Source organism: Cinclus cinclus, chromosome 10 (genome assembly GCF_963662255.1).
Source record: "Cinclus cinclus chromosome 10, bCinCin1.1, whole genome shotgun sequence".
In the NCBI taxonomy this organism is placed as follows: domain Eukaryota; kingdom Metazoa; phylum Chordata; class Aves; order Passeriformes; family Cinclidae; genus Cinclus; species Cinclus cinclus.
In genome coordinates, this window is record NC_085055.1 from 21,204,335 (window position 1) to 21,219,316 (window position 14,982).

Sequence of the window (14,982 nt, forward strand, 5' to 3'; positions counted from 1 at the left end):
GCTCGAGGGCAGGAAAAAGGATTTTCCAGAGCTGCATGAAGTGGGGAAGCTCAGACTTGCTCATCTGTCCAAAAGATGACACATTTCTGGAGCAAAAAGCAAACCAAGCTCTGCTGTTCCAGACCTCCCCCCAGGGTTTGCCACCTGGGTGCCATCCCTGCTCCATCACACCTGTGGAGATCCCACAGCATCCACCCTTAGCCATCCCAGCCAGAGCAAGGAGCTGCAGCCCAGACAGAGGGGACTGGGAATGGGAATCTCTCCAAATCTTGGGGACCATGGTGCAACATCTGCAGGTAGCAGAGATGCCTCGAGTCCGAAACTCAAAGCAGAGCTGGGTTTCTCCCAGCTGGAAGGGGTTGAATCCCTTTGTGGGCTGCCAGTGCAGCACGTGTGACCTTGGGCAGTGCCCTGGTGTCCCTGGATGCTGGCAGCAGGGACACGGAGCACTCGGCCCACAGCACAGCTCCTGCCAAGGGCGCCGCTCCAAGGGCCAAGCGATGACGTTCCCGTGCCTCAGCCGTGTTGTTTTGGATTCTGCAGCCTCTCAGAGCCCGCCAAGGGTGGGGAGCACCCCGGCCCCTGCCCCAGGAGCCCAGGGGAGGTGAGGGCTGCTCCGGGGTGGCTGGGGGCCAGGGTGATGAGATGTAGGCTTTGGAGACCTCCTCCATCCCTCCACAAGGACAAGCCCTAAGGTCATCCTCGCATCTCTTCTGTCCCTCGTCTCTTTTTCCCATCTTCCCTCATCCCACCCTGTCTTGCTCACAGGGTGTTTAGAAAGGAAAGAGCTGGAAGCTAACCCAGGAAAGCCTCTCTCCTGTGCTGTTCCCAGCCAGCTCCTGGCTCATCCCCAGCCCTTCCTGCCACCAGAGCAGTGCAGATGCACAGGAGAGCTCAAAATCCCCTTTTGGGTGAAAGGGAAATGTGGCCAAGAGTTTCTTATCAATGCAATCAAAGTTTAGACAGTCAAAGTGGAGTGTTTAGCTTGGATTTGGATTGTGGAAAAGGAAAAATATCCCCTTACAGCTGTGTGTGGTTGACCTCACACATCACACTGAGCGAGGAAATGAAAAACATTGAGAAAATTACTTAATTTAGTCAAACCAAAGCTGGGAGAAGGTTGAAATGAGCTCAGGAGGTGCAACACCCTCCTGCAAACACCACCAGTGTCTTTCCAGAGACCTGGAAAACTTAGCACAGAACCCAAGGTCTGGCACAGGGGCTGACAACACCAATGAGCTCACCCAGCACCAGCAGCTTTGGTCCAGGATGGATCCACAGCCCCACATCGGTGCTGCCAAGGGGAACAAGAGCAGCCAAAGGTGTGGTGAGAGCTGATGGGTGGTTTTATTACACAAGGTGTGACATCCTCCCTCCATCCCCACTGAAGCAGGGATAAATGAGGGTTTAACACCATCCTTTTAACCATTCCATGGCTGTTCATCCTGCTGCTTTTCCCCCATGCTGCCCACCCCCCGCTTTTTCCATCCATGCCCAGAGTTTCTGTGTGGAGTCTCCGTGCACTGTCTGGCATGAGGATTGCCCACAGGGCTGGGGGCTGCTGGAGGGGCCAGTTGGCTGGGACAGGACTGGGAATCCACCGGTGTCCTTGGGAACCAAAGCCTGTGGCACGAGGGACTTGCATCCCTTGTGAAGGATGGGCTTGGTCCCCGCCTCCACAGGAGGGATGAAAGATCCATCCTCTGTCCCTATGCAGGGATGATGGATCCAGCCCCTGCCTCCCCACGGTGATGACAGATCCATGGAGAGTCGCTGGATCCTTGGGAAGATGATGGATCCATCCCCTGACTCCGCAGGGAGATGATGGGTTTGTCCCCTGCCTCCACTGGGTGGTGACGGATGCACGGGAAGATGATGGGTCCATTCCCTGTGTCCATGGGGTGACATGGGACAGCTGCCCACGCTAGCAGCTCCCTCCTGTGCACAGGAAGATGCCCAGGGCCATTCCCAGCAGGGCGAGGCTTCCCAGGACCAGCCCCAGTACCAGCGGAGTGCGCGATCGGCCGCTGACTTTTCCTGCAAGAGGCGAGAGGGATGGAGGTGACGACAGGGCCACGCCACCGCATCCCTGCCCCCGGCCTCAGCCCCACCACGGACCTGTCCTGGTGCTCTGAGCCTGCAGGATGCTGACACAGGTGGTGTTGAGGAAATACTGCAGGTCCTGGGTGGTTATGGGGTATTTCATCAGCTGTTCCTGCGCAAAGGTGGCCACCGGGAGCTCGCCGGGCCAGCGCCGCTCCCAGGTGGCGTTGGGGACATGGAAGCTGAGGAACGCTGTCCTGTTGAGGGTCACCTCATAGAAGCTCTGGGCTGTGCCGTTGGGGTAGAGGTGGCAGCCGAGGTTGCAGCGCAGGTGCTGGGTGACTGCGGGGCAGAGGGAGGGGACAGGGTCACCACGCTCCCACCCTCAGTACCCCGCGGACCTCACCAGCAGCAAACTGGGCACCGAGCTCGCCCAGCCTCAGCCTTGCACCACCCACGCTTCACCATGGCAGTGACTTTTCCAGCGGCCTGGATTGTTTTCCCTCCCTTGTCTCCACACAGCTCGGGTTTTACAGAGAGGGAGGTTTTGGGTACAGAGCTGCTCGTGGCTCTTGTGGGTGGAGCGAGACACCAGGACAGGGACACGGACACCGGGAGGGGTAGGGCAGGTCGTGCCACAGACCCCGCGGTGACACCGGGCTCACCAGGAGTACAGGAAGGTGGGGTTGGGGCAAAACCGGTTTGGGGGTAACCAAGGAAAGGAAAGGAAAGCACACCCCGGGCAGGAGCAGCAGAGGCGACCGGGTTTGTGGGGCAGAGCAGGCAGGAGCACAAATAGCGTTCCCACAAGCTGCAGGATGCAGGCGGGGAGCAGGTGGGATGCAGGCGGGATGGAGGCAGGGAGCAGGTGGGATGGAGGCAGGGAGCAGGTGGGATGGAGGCAGGGAGCAGGTGGGATGGAGGCAGGGAGCAGGTGGGATGGAGGTGGGATGCAGGCAGGATGCAGGCTGGGAGCAGGCAGAGCACTGGCAGGGAGCAGACAGGGTTCCTACACCTCACCACCCCACAGGCTGCAGTTCCCAGCCCTTTTCCTGTGGAGCAGCAACAGGTTGAGCATGATCCCGTTCCCAGTGTGTGCTCCGAATTCTCGTTTCCACAGAAGGGCTCCCTTTGCCCACAGAGAAGTTTAGCACATGGCCGTGTCCCCATCCCTTCGCCCATCTGTCCCTGAGAGCCACCCCCGTGCCGGGGCAGCGCGGAAGAAGCTCCCCTTCCCCGGAGCACCCACCCCTGTCCCGGGTACCACTCACATTTGATGGGTCTCTCCTTGTTAAAGAGCTGCACCAGCTGCCTGAAATTCCTTAAGTAGGTGATCACCTCGTTCTGCCGCCGGGCCCAGGCGTCCGGAGGCTCCAGCGGGAGCACCTGGGTGACATTATTCTCTTCCAGGAGATGGCTGAGCTGCCCATTCAGGCTGGCATTGCCCCGGAACATGGAATTGCCCTTGTAGACGCGGGTCAGCTGGAGCATGGTGAAGGCGAGCGGGGCTGCGGGAGACGTGGCACATCACCCACTTCCCCGTGAGCCCCGAGTGCCCCAAGGCACCCCCAGTGTCCCCAAGCACCGCCGCGTCCCTGCCTTACCCGCCTGCTCCGCCCCGCAGCCCAGGACCCCGCTGAGCAGCAGCAGCAGCCGCAGCATCGCGGGGATGGCGCCGCGCCGGGGACGCGCTGCTGGCCCCACGACCGGCCCATGGGATGTTAAGAGGGCCGGGGAGGTGGGGCTGGAGGAGGAGGAGAGCGGGACTCCGGCCAGGTCTCTCCCATTTCCTTACCATGAGCCACCCGCACCCTTTCCCTGCCGGATATGCCGGGCTCCGCGGCGCCTGAGGATGCAGGATGAGGCTCCGAGCTCCCCCCGGCACAGATGGAACTGGGCGAACTGCCAGCACTTGACTCAGTTTCCCCATCCTTTGACTGGGAAGGGCTCTGTCCCACTCCCCTGGGGCATGTGGGAGACGAGGGGGACACGGTGATGGGGACCATTTCCAGGGAATGGGGAGTATTTGGAGGGAGCACTGCACCCACCTGGTGTGGAGAGGGCATCCAGCAACAGGACACGCTTCCTTGGAAAGGGGTGACACTCTGGGTAGCTGAGATGGATAGTGAGGATGAGAAATCCATGGCAGGGCTTCCTCCATAGGTTTGTGTTTTAATTACACCTAAGATAATTATAAATTAAAAATCTAAAAATGTGAAATTTCTAGTAAAAGCTCCAGCTTGTCTCAGTGGCAGAACATGGCACAGCCTAGGGTGGCACATAATGGCATCACACAGCCCCATATTCCATGCTATGGCATGGAATATTGTCATGGAATGCTCTGGGTGGAGAGGGACCTGAAAGCCCATCTCATTCCACTCCCTGCCATGGGCAGGGACACGCAGGTTGCTCCACCTGGTCTGGGAAACTTCCAGGGATGGAGCAGCCACAGCTTCTCTGGTCAACCTGTGCCAGGGCCTCACCTCCCTCACAGCCAATTTCTTCCCAGTATCCCACCTAACCCTGCCCTCTGGCAGTGTGAAACCATTCCCCTCTGTCAGGCCCCTTGTCCACAGTCTCTCTCCATGTTTCCTGTTGGCTCCTTCAGGCACTGGAAGGCCACAGTGAGATCACCCTAAAGCTTCTCCAGGCTGAACAATCCCAACTCTCCCAGCCTTTCCTCCCAGCAGAGCTGCTCCATCCTCTGCTCATCCTGGTGCCTCCTCTGGACTCTCTCCAGCAGCTCCAGGCCCTTCCTGTGCTGGGCCCCAGGGCTGGGGCAGCTCTGCAGGTGGGGTCTCACCTGAGTAGGGCAGAGGGACAGAATCCCAATCCCTCTCCTGCTGCCCAGGCTGGAGGATCAGCCCAGCATAGGGGGGTCCTGGGATGGGGCATGGCCAGCCCTCACCACCTGCAGCCCAAGTCCTTCTCCAGGAGCTGCTCCATCTGCTCATGCCCATCCTGGATTGATCCCGGGGGCTGCCCCAACCCACGGGAAGCACCAACACCTGGTGGTGTCAAACCTCATGAGATTCCCATGGGTCTGGAGCTTGTTCAGGGCCCTCTGGATGGCCCTGTCCTTCAGGAGTGTCACTGCACCCTCAGCCTGGTGTCACCTGCAAACCTGCTGAGGGTGCCTCGAACCCTCTGTGTCAGTGATGCACATCTGGAGTATCACTGCTCCCAGTACAGAGCCCTGGGACACCCCTGGTCACTGATGGCCACTCTGAGCCACTGACCATCCAGCCAATTCCTTATCCAAGTCCATCCATGGAACCCAGCTCTGGCCAATGCAGAGAGAAGGATGGTGGGTGGGATTGTTTCCAGGCTGTATAGAAATCCAGATAAAATGCACCCATAACCCTTCTGAGGGAGTCACCCCATCAGAGAAGCTCAGGGGGTTGGTCTGGCAGGACCTGTCCTTGGCGCAGCCCTGCTGTCCCCATCCACCTCCCATCCTCCCCTGCCCCAGCAGAGCTTCCAGGAGGGTCTGTCCCAGGATGTCCCCAGGCACAGAGGGAAGGTTGATGGGCGGTAGGTCCGCTGCCCAGGCTCTTCCTTTCCACCCTTTTTAAAGATGGGGACAAGGACTCCGGTTTTTTTCCAGTCACATGGGACTTGACCCAGGACTTTCCAAATGTCCCGGAGAGCATCTGGGCATCTCTATCAGGACTCTGGGACGGATCTCACGCAGGATGGCTCGGTCCGGGATGGGGGGGGGGGGATGTACCCACTGTCGGGCACGATACTGCACACCATGTCACCCCGGCCGTGGCTCCGCCGCGGCGGGCGGGGAGGGTCCCGGGGCGTGTCCCGGGGCGTGTCCCCTGTCCCGGGGCGTGTCCCCTGTCCCGGGGCGTGTCCCCGGTCCCTGCGTGTCCCGGGGCGTGTCCCGGGGCGTGTCCCCTGTCCCTGCGTGTCCCGGGGCGTGTCCGCGGCGGCGGCGCCGGTGCCGGGAGCGCAGCGATGGCGGCGGCGGAGCTGGAGCGGCTGCGGATGGCGGGGGCCGGCATGGCCATCGCCGTCCTGACCAGCGGCGGTGATGCACAAGGTGCGCCCGGCGGGGCGGGGGGCTCGGGCCGGGCCCGCGGCCTCCCCGCGTGTCCGTGTCCGTGTCCGTGTCCGTGTCCGTGTCCGTGTCCCTGTCCCTGTCCCTGTCCGTGTCCGTGTCCGTGTCTGTGACCGCGGCCCGCGCTCCTCCCCGGGGCGGGCGGATGGGGACCTCCCTCCCGAGTGCTTCCCCGACCCCATCACCCTCGGGCCGCTGCCGTGGGACGGCGGGAGCCCCATGGGGGAAGCCTCATGGAGGGAGCGTGTCCGTCCCTGTCCCCATCCTCGTCCCCCTTCCCCCCGGGATAAGCAGCTCGCTCTCGCTCCCGGGCAGTTTCTCGGCCGCGGGCCCGGCTGTGCGCTGAGTTTCCCCGGTCTCAGCCCACGTGGCTCCCCGCCCACTGAAGGGGACACCTCAGGGTCACCCATAGGATACCATTCCCTGTGGGGTGCAGGGTGCCGTGGGGTTCCCCCCGCTCGAAGGGACACCTCCGGGTCACCGATAGGATCCCATCCCCTGTGAAGAACAGGATCCCGTGGGAACACTCCAGCTCACATACCATTTTTCCAGGCATGAACGCCGCTGTCCGCGCTGTCACCCGCATGGGGATATACGTGGGAGCCAAGGTCTTCCTCATCTATGAGGTTTGGGATCCCCCTGCTCCCCATCATGGTTGGGGGGGATCCACCCCCCCGGTGCTGGGATACCTTTCACCTCCACCCTCTGCTTCTCCACAGGGCTACGAGGGGCTGGTGGAGGGAGGTGACAACATCAAACAAGCCAACTGGCTCAGCGTGTCCAACATCATCCAGCTGGTGAGGGTCACCACGGGGCCACGGGACCCCAGATCCCAGCCCCCCGGAGGTGTGTGACAAGCCACTTGCCTCATTCTGTCCCCAGGGCGGGACGGTGATCGGCAGTGCCCGCTGCAAGGCCTTCACCACGCGGGCGGGTCGGCTCCGGGCCGCCCGAAACCTGGTGGAGCACGGCATCACCAACCTGTGCGTCATCGGCGGCGACGGCAGCCTCACCGGCGCTGACATCTTCCGCTCCGAGTGGGCTGGGCTGCTCGAGGAGCTGGTCCGAGATGGTGGGTCAGCCACTCCCAACACCTGGGTGGGACAGAGGAAGGTGTTCGGGGTGGTGAGGTCTGCAGGGTCACCCCGGTGCTGTGACCCCAAGGAGGGCTGCGCTCCAGCCCTGTGGTGGCGGGGACATGAGTACCCTGAAGTGACCGCTGTGGTGGCTGTGACCTCCCCCAGGGCAGATCAGCGAGGAGGTGGCGAAGAAGAACTGCCGCCTGAACATCGTGGGGCTGGTGGGCTCCATCGACAACGACTTCTGCGGCACCGACATGACCATCGGCACCGACTCGGCGCTGCACCGCATCATGGAGGTCATCGACGCCATCACCACCACGGCGCAGAGGTGAGAGGGACGGGGCTGGGGGCTGCATCACCCCAGCCATCACTCCCACCCACCTCCTTCTCTTCCCACCCGTGTCCTTGCAGCCACCAGCGGACGTTCGTGCTGGAGGTGATGGGTCGCCACTGCGGGTAAGCCCCCCGTGGGTGGGGAAGCCCATCGGTGGGATGGGATGCCACATTTTGGGGCCAGTGCTGTCACCACCGTGTCCCCTCAGGTACCTGGCACTGGTGTCCGGCTTGGCCTCAGGCGCCGACTGGCTCTTCATCCCGGAATCCCCTCCGGAGGATGGCTGGGAGGACCTCATGTGCGAGAGGCTCGGGGAGGTGAGGGGGGGTTCCTGCCATCCCATCCCCTGTTCCCTCTGGGGAGTCCCTGCAGGGGCCCGGGCTGAGCCCTGCAGCCGGTGCCCGGCCCCTGCGAAGCTTCGGGAGCTGCCGCCATTGTCCCTGTGAACCGGGGCACTCAGCCGAGTGCAAATCCAGCCCTCGCGTGCCAGGGGCAGCGCTGGCTTGGGGGCTCAGCTGCCCGTGACCCGAGCCACCCCCGGGGCAGCACAGATATCGGGAAGGGGAGGGCACTCACACACGGCTCACGGTGAGTTCTGGCTGAGCCGTGGCGGCCGTTTGTCCTCCCCTCGTGCCAGACACGCAGCCGGGGCTCGCGGCTCAACATCATCATCATCGCCGAGGGCGCCATCGACCGCAGCGGCAAACCCATCTCCTCCAACTACGTGAAGGACGTAAGAGACTGCCCCGGCACCAGCCTGGCACCCATGGACACCGGTGGGTCCCCAACATGATGTCCCCTCTTCCCCACAGCTGGTGGTGCAACGCCTGGGCTTCGACACGCGCGTCACCGTCCTCGGCCACGTGCAGCGGGGAGGGACCCCGTCCGCCTTTGACCGTGTGCTGGTAGGTCCAGGGAGGACAGAGAGGGGAACCCTGCTCCTGCCATCCCTCGGCCCAATAGAAAGGGTTTGCCAGCTGGGTGAGGCTCGGATGGACTCAGCTCTGCTGTGCTGGGCAGAGCTGTGCACCTATTTCTCCGCATTTACTCCAAATTCCATGGATTTTTAAATAAAACCATCAGCTTTCCAGTTGATGATCATCAGTGAATCATCAGCCATGTGGTTTCCAAGGCCTTGGGAGACTCCCTGAGCATCTCACTCAGCTGGCACTGGTGTTCCCAGTGTCACAGGTGCCCCTGTCCCTTTGCAGAGCAGCAAGATGGGGATGGAGGCGGTGATGGCGCTGCTGGAGGCCACGCCGGACACCCCGGCCTGCGTGGTCAGCCTGTCCGGGAACCAGTCGGTGCGGCTGCCACTCATGGAGTGTGTCCAGGTGGTGAGTACCGGGGAATTTGGGTGGGGGTCCCCCTCCCCTCCCTGTGAACGTCGGTGTCACTGTGCTGCATCTTTCTCCCCACCCAAGACAAAGGATGTGCAGAAGGCCATGGATGAGAAGAGGTTTGAGGAGGCCATCCAGCTCCGTGGAAGGTGAGGATCAGAGACCAGGACTGGGGGAGATACCCTCTTGGATAGGGGCTTCTCCTTGCGGGGAAACTGTTGGTTCCTGCAGCCAGAAGGGGCACTGGGGAGACTCCCCCTTCTCCCAGATGTGCCTTGGAGACACATCATATGTCCTTGCAGGAGCTTTGAGAACAACTGGAACATCTACAAGCTGCTGGCACACCAGAAGCCAGCTCAGGAGAAGGTGAGGGGTGATGGGGAGCAGCAGGGCACACCATGCCCACCTTGGGGACATGCAGGGATGTGCTGTTCCCATCTCTTTCCCTTTAGAGCCCCTTCAGCATGGCCATTCTGAACGTGGGAGCGCCGGCCGCCGGCATGAACGCTGCCGTGCGCTCCGCCGTGCGCATCGGCATCTGCCAGGGACACACCATCTATGTGGTGAACGACGGCTTCGAGGGCCTGGCCAAGGGGCAGGTAAGGGGGACAGTGAGCCTGGGGTGTCCTGGAGGATGGGCTTGTGCTTGGGGGAGAGGGGCTGTTCCCACCCCTAAGCTGTCGCTGGTGCCCGCAGGTCCGCGAGGTGGGCTGGCACGACGTGGCAGGATGGCTGGGCCGTGGCGGCTCCATGCTGGGCACCAAGAGGTGAGTGCAGCCCTGGGGATGGGGGCGTAGGTGAGGGGTGTCCCCACCATCCTCACCCCATCGTCTGCCCCCCATTCCCCACCACAGGACGCTTCCCAAGACCTGCATGGAGAAGATCGTGGAGAACGTGCGCAAATTCAACATCCAGGGGCTGCTGGTCATTGGGGGCTTTGAGGTGCGGCAGAATCCTTGGTTCAGTGGGGGCTGGGGTGGCTGTGGGCATCCCAGAGGAATCTTTCTGGAACGTGGATCTGGCTGCAGGGCCAGCATTTCCCAATCCCTCGGCTGCTTGCAGGCGTACGAGGGGGTGCTGCAGCTGGTGGAGGCCCGTGGGCAGTACGAGGAGCTCTGCATCGTCATGTGCGTCATTCCCGCCACCATCAGCAACAACGTGCCCGGCACCGACTTCAGCCTGGGCTCTGACACGGCCGTCAACGCCGCCATGGAGGTGAGGGACACGGACGGGGACAGCTCAGGGGGCCACCGCGCTCCTCCACCTTCCATCATGGCCCAGAGCGGCCGATGTCCCGTGCCACGGAAGCAAAGGTGGCTTTCCCTGGTGTGACCTCCCCTTGTTTGGGCACAGAGCTGCGACCGCATCAAGCAGTCAGCCTCGGGCACCAAGCGCCGCGTGTTCATCGTGGAGACCATGGGGGGTTACTGCGGGTACCTGTCCACGGTCACCGGCATCGCCGTGGGCGCCGACGCTGCCTACGTCTATGAGGACCCCTTCACTATCCATGACTTAAAGGTGAGCAGGCAGGGATGGCTCTCTGGCTAAAATGAGAAGGAAAGCTGGGGAAGGGGGATTCCAGAGCAGGGCAGGAGCTGTAGGACATGGCCATGCCGTGCAGGTGCTGGGCTGATGTCAGGACTGGACAGTGTGGGATGGCTGCTGGAATCTTGGTGTTCGTGTTGCAGGCCAACGTGGAGCACTTGACTGACAAAATGAAGACGGATATCCAGAGAGGGCTGGTGCTGCGGTGAGTTGGGGGCCCTTGGGGACAGTCACTGCAAACCCCAGCCCTGTGGCAGGGAGCAAGGCTGGGGCTGAGCCCCTCCCATGGCCAGAGAGGGGTCCTGGGCACAGTGAGGTTTGGCACAGTGGGCACTCGCTCAGCTGTGGGGACACTGGGTGCCTCCACTGCCATCCCCGTTCCAGCCACAGGGTCCTCCTGGGACACAGGCCAGGGCTCTGGGCCTCAGAGAGAACAAAACAGCACAAAAAAGGTGTTACGGGAAACAAAGGGGGACCCTTGGACATGCCAGCAGAAGGAGCAGCCCCCCAAGCCCTTCCCTCTGCTCCTTCCCCAGCAATGAGAAGTGCCACGAGCACTACACCACCGAGTTCCTCTACAACCTTTACTCCTCCGAAGGCAAAGGCATCTTTGACTGCAGGATCAATGTCCTGGGCCACCTCCAGCAGGTACAGAGGTGCAGGGGACAGGGTGACATGGGCCTTGCTGGCCCTGAGAGCTGGGCAAACCCTGACATCCCCATTTCTTTGTTCCCAGGGGGGAGCCCCGACTCCTTTTGACCGGAACTATGGGACCAAGCTGGGGGTGAAGGCGGTGCTGTGGATGTCGGAGAAGCTGCAGCAAGTCTACAGCAAAGGTGAGCTGAGGGCTGAGGCTCCCACGGGGGGTGGGGGAAGCTGGTGGCTGCTGCTCCAGGCTTCCCAGCTTGGCCCCCAGTGAGGTGGCCAAGGTCAGCAGCATCCCCCTCCCAGGGCGCGTGTTTGCCAACTCTGGAGACACTGCCTGTGTGATCGGGCTGCGGAAGAAGGTGGTGGCCTTCAGCCCCGTGACGGAGCTCAAGAAAGTCACAGATTTTGAGTAAGTCCCCATGCCCCAGCGGTTCACCCGCTCCCAGGGGAACCTTCCCGGGTTGTCTGCTCTAGAGCTGTGTCCTCCTGCCAGGCACAGGCTGCCCCAGGAGCAGTGGTGGCTGAACCTACGGCTGATGCTGAAGATGCTCGCCAACTACCAGATCAGCCTCACCGACTACATCTCGGGGCAGATGGAGCACGTCACCCGTCGCACCCTCAGCATCGAGAAAGGCTTCTAGTCCCACCAGCCTGACCCGTAGCCCCCGCCGTGTCCTCTCTGTGCCCATGTGCTGCTGGGGGAGCATTGTGTCCCCTCTGTTCTCAGTAGCCCTGTAGCTTTGCCATCAACCCCTGACAGCAGTCAGAGCCTGGTGCTGGCTCCCAGCACGGCACTATCCTGCCTCGAATCACTGCTGTGGGTTCTGGTCCGTGTGCGGATGCAGAAGAGTTGCTTGAGCCCAGCCGCGCAGCCCAGACCCTTAAATTTCCCTTAATAGTTTATTATTATTTAATGATGGGGTATTTTGAGTCCTTATTTAGCGGCTTGACCGCCTGAGCCAACTGCTGCTGCTTGTAGTCGCCTGCCCCACGTGCGGGAGGGGAGTGAGGAGGAAGCGGAGCCATCCCAGACTGGCTCGGAGCTGGTTCCGGGGGCTTCTGGGTTTCCCTGAGCCTTGGTGAAGCTCCATCCCCCGTGGGGGTCTGGAGGGCTGAGCACGGGGGTCCTGGCGAGCCCCTGTCCCCTTGCATGACGCTTGGCTGCGATGTCACCACGTGGCTGTGGGCGCCGTGTCCGTCACCTCACTGCTGCACCGTGACCCCCGGATCCTGCACCTCCCGCGGCGCTGCTCCTCTCCTCTAGAGATAAAACCTTCTGGAGCCAAACCTGCCTCCTGGAGTGGTCATTGTTGGGGGGGACAGGTGGCAGGATAGGGGCAGGGTAGGGGGACAAGCAAAGACTTGTGGTTTTCCCAAGCCGGGTTAATGCCGGGCCAAGAGATTTCCTGGTCTTGTGCTTCCTTAAAGCCTGGTAGAGCAGAACCACAGGTGGTTTCTCCTTCCTGTCCAGCTCATGGTGGGTGCAAAGTCAGCATTATTTTGCAATCGTGTCGCCAATTCCAGACAAAAATCACTCGGTTCCCACCTTCAAGGGAAACAGCCAAGTGCTGTAGGGTGGTGCTGTGCTCGTTTGGGAGGCAGTTTCTCAGAGTGCTGGCCAAGTGTGCTGGCCTGGCCGAGCTCTGTGCGCTCGGCCTGTGCCAGATGCTCACAGGGAGCCCCTTTCCCAGGCCACTTTCCTCCTGGGGCTGTTGGCTGATGGCTCCAGCCCGCAGGACAGCACCAGCACACATCACAGTCTTTGGGGTCAAACATGCCGTCATTTTGGAGCTGTCCCCAAGTGAAAGTGCCCCCTGACTTGCCCCCTGATGGGAATTACTCCCTCAGTGGACAAGGGAAAGGTTATGGATGACGTTCATTCGGATTTCTATACAGCCTGGAAACAATCCCACCCACCATCCTTCTCTCTGCATTGGCCAGAGCTGGATTCCATGGATGGACTTGGATAAGGAATTGGCTGGATGGTCAGTGGCTCAGAGTGGCCATCAGTGACCAGGGGTGTCCCAGGGCTCTGTACTGGGAGCAGTGATACTCCAGATGTGCATCACTGACACAGAGGGTTCGAGGCACCCTCAGCAGGTTTGCAGGTGACACCAGGCTGAGGGTGCAGTGACACTCCTGAAGGACAGGGCCATCCAGAGGGCCCTGAACAAGCTCCAGACCCATGGGAATCTCATGAGGTTTGACACCACCAGGTGTTGGTGCTTCCCGTGGGTTGGGGCAGCCCCCGGGATCAATCCAGGATGGGCATGAGCAGATGGAGCAGCTCCTGGAGAAGGACTTGGGCTGCAGGTGGTGAGGGCTGGCCATGCCCCATCCCAGGACCCCCCTATGCTGGGCTGATCCTCCAGCCTGGGCAGCAGGAGAGGGATTGGGATTCTGTCCCTCTGCCCCACTCAGGTGAGACCCCACCTGCAGAGCTGCCCCAGCCCTGGGGCCCAGCACAGGAAGGAGCTGGAGCTGCTGGAGAGAGTCCAGAGGAGGCACCAGGATGAGCAGAGGATGGAGCAGCTCTGCTGGGAGGAAAGGCTGGGAGAACTGGGATTGTTCAGCCTGGAGAAGCTTTAGGGTGATCTCACTGTGGCCTTCCAGTGCCTGAAGGAGCCAACAAGGAAGCTGGAGAAGGACTTTGGACGAGGGCCTGGAGTGTCACGCCTAGAGGGAATGGCTTCCCAGTGCTTCAGGGTTAGACAGGATATTGGTAAGAAATTATCAGGTGTGAGGATGGTGAGGCCCTGGCACAGGCTGCTCACGGAAGCTGTGGCTGCCCCATTCCTGGAAGTGTCCAAGGCCAGGTTGGACAGGGCTTGGAGCAACCTGGGCTAGTGGGAGGTGTCCCTGCCCATGGCAGGGAGTGGAATGAGATGGGCTTCCAGGTCCCTTCCTGCCCAAAACCATTCCATGATTCCACTTTTTCCGTGTTTTTCCCCTAATTGACCACATTTTAAGCTCTGGAGGAAGAGTCCACTTCTGTCTCCTCCCTGGGCCCATAAGAAGCAGACCTTGCTGATGGAGGCAGCATTGCTGCTCTTGAATGAGAATGCTCTGGGGACCCCAGGCAGAGACCTGGCTTTTCCTGGAGCTCCATTTCCTGGGTGGGAAATGGGCTCTTCCACTCTCCTATGTGCCCGTCCACTTTGTGGGAGCCCCAGCCCACTTCTTCCTTCCTTCCCTCAGCCATGGACCTCACACCTGCCTCACCACCAGCCTCTCAGTCTCTGAGGATGGTTTGAACGGAAGTGGCTCAGTACAGCTGCTGGCAGTTTCCACAGCTGGGAATCATCTGCATTCACCACTCGATATTCCCAGCTGAGGCAGGGCAGGGTGACAGCAGGTCATGTGGAAAATCTGTCGGCAGCACAGTCCTGCAGCAAACAGGTTGGGGGTGTGAATGGGGACAGGGATGTCTCCAGGCTCAGACCAGCTGCACGTTGAGGGACTGGAGTCACTACAGTCCTCACACCTCATTTCCACCAAAAAAAAAAAATACCTGGAGGCCCAAATTCCTGGGAGAAAAGGGACAGGCACAGCCACTGCATCCCGAGGATGAGCAGGAGGGGACATAATTGTGCTCCCAGACTTCCCAGCATATCCAGCCCACCCTGAAAAGTGGGCAGAGCAAGGCTCCAGGAGCATCCTGCAGCGAAAGGCAGGCTGCCAAGGCCCTGGAGGGGCTGAGCTCCCCCTGGGGTGTGCAGGGATGCTGCAAGGAGCAGTTGGGAGCTCTGAGGGCAGCACCAGCAGCAGCCAAGGATAACAAGCACAGCACGTAGGCAGTGAGCAGCCCAACTTCTCCAGGAATTGTCAGGGTGGCCTCAAGGGCATGGAGATTGCTCCACCAGGCCCATGACCAAGTCTTGATGGATGCTTCCTTTGATCGCTCACATCCCAGAAAAGCTG

At 61.1% G+C, this 14,982-nt stretch overlaps 2 protein-coding genes across 3 annotated transcripts; one reads left to right on the forward strand and one right to left on the reverse strand.

Moving 5' to 3' along the window:
- Window positions 1–1,924: 1,924 nt before the first annotated feature.
- PROCR (protein C receptor) lies at window positions 1,925–3,749 on the reverse strand. The gene is made up of 4 exons (XM_062499646.1): window positions 3,648–3,749; window positions 3,315–3,551; window positions 2,119–2,385; window positions 1,925–2,037 (listed from the first exon to the last, which is right to left on the reverse strand). Exons 1-4 carry the CDS (start codon window positions 3,703–3,705, stop codon window positions 1,925–1,927), a joined length of 675 nt encoding a protein of 224 aa, XP_062355630.1. The 5' UTR covers window positions 3,706–3,749.
- Window positions 3,750–6,009: 2,260 nt separating this feature from the next.
- On the forward strand, window positions 6,010–12,292 carry PFKL (phosphofructokinase, liver type). Of its 2 annotated transcripts, XM_062498767.1 has the most exons (22): window positions 6,010–6,094; window positions 6,665–6,738; window positions 6,832–6,909; window positions 6,995–7,184; window positions 7,357–7,522; window positions 7,606–7,650; window positions 7,737–7,845; window positions 8,166–8,261; window positions 8,341–8,433; window positions 8,740–8,865; window positions 8,953–9,017; window positions 9,171–9,234; window positions 9,321–9,467; window positions 9,565–9,635; window positions 9,723–9,810; window positions 9,931–10,083; window positions 10,222–10,386; window positions 10,557–10,618; window positions 10,950–11,061; window positions 11,150–11,249; window positions 11,365–11,470; window positions 11,555–12,292. In XM_062498767.1, the coding sequence occupies exons 1-22, from the start codon at window positions 6,010–6,012 to the stop codon at window positions 11,700–11,702; spliced, it is 2,343 nt and encodes a 780-aa protein (XP_062354751.1). In that variant the 3' UTR covers window positions 11,703–12,292. The 2 variants fall into 2 exon arrangements, with proteins under 2 accessions (XP_062354751.1, XP_062354750.1); XM_062498766.1 differs by having other exon boundaries at window positions 6,040–6,094; window positions 9,723–10,083.
- Window positions 12,293–14,982: the final 2,690 nt, after the last annotated feature.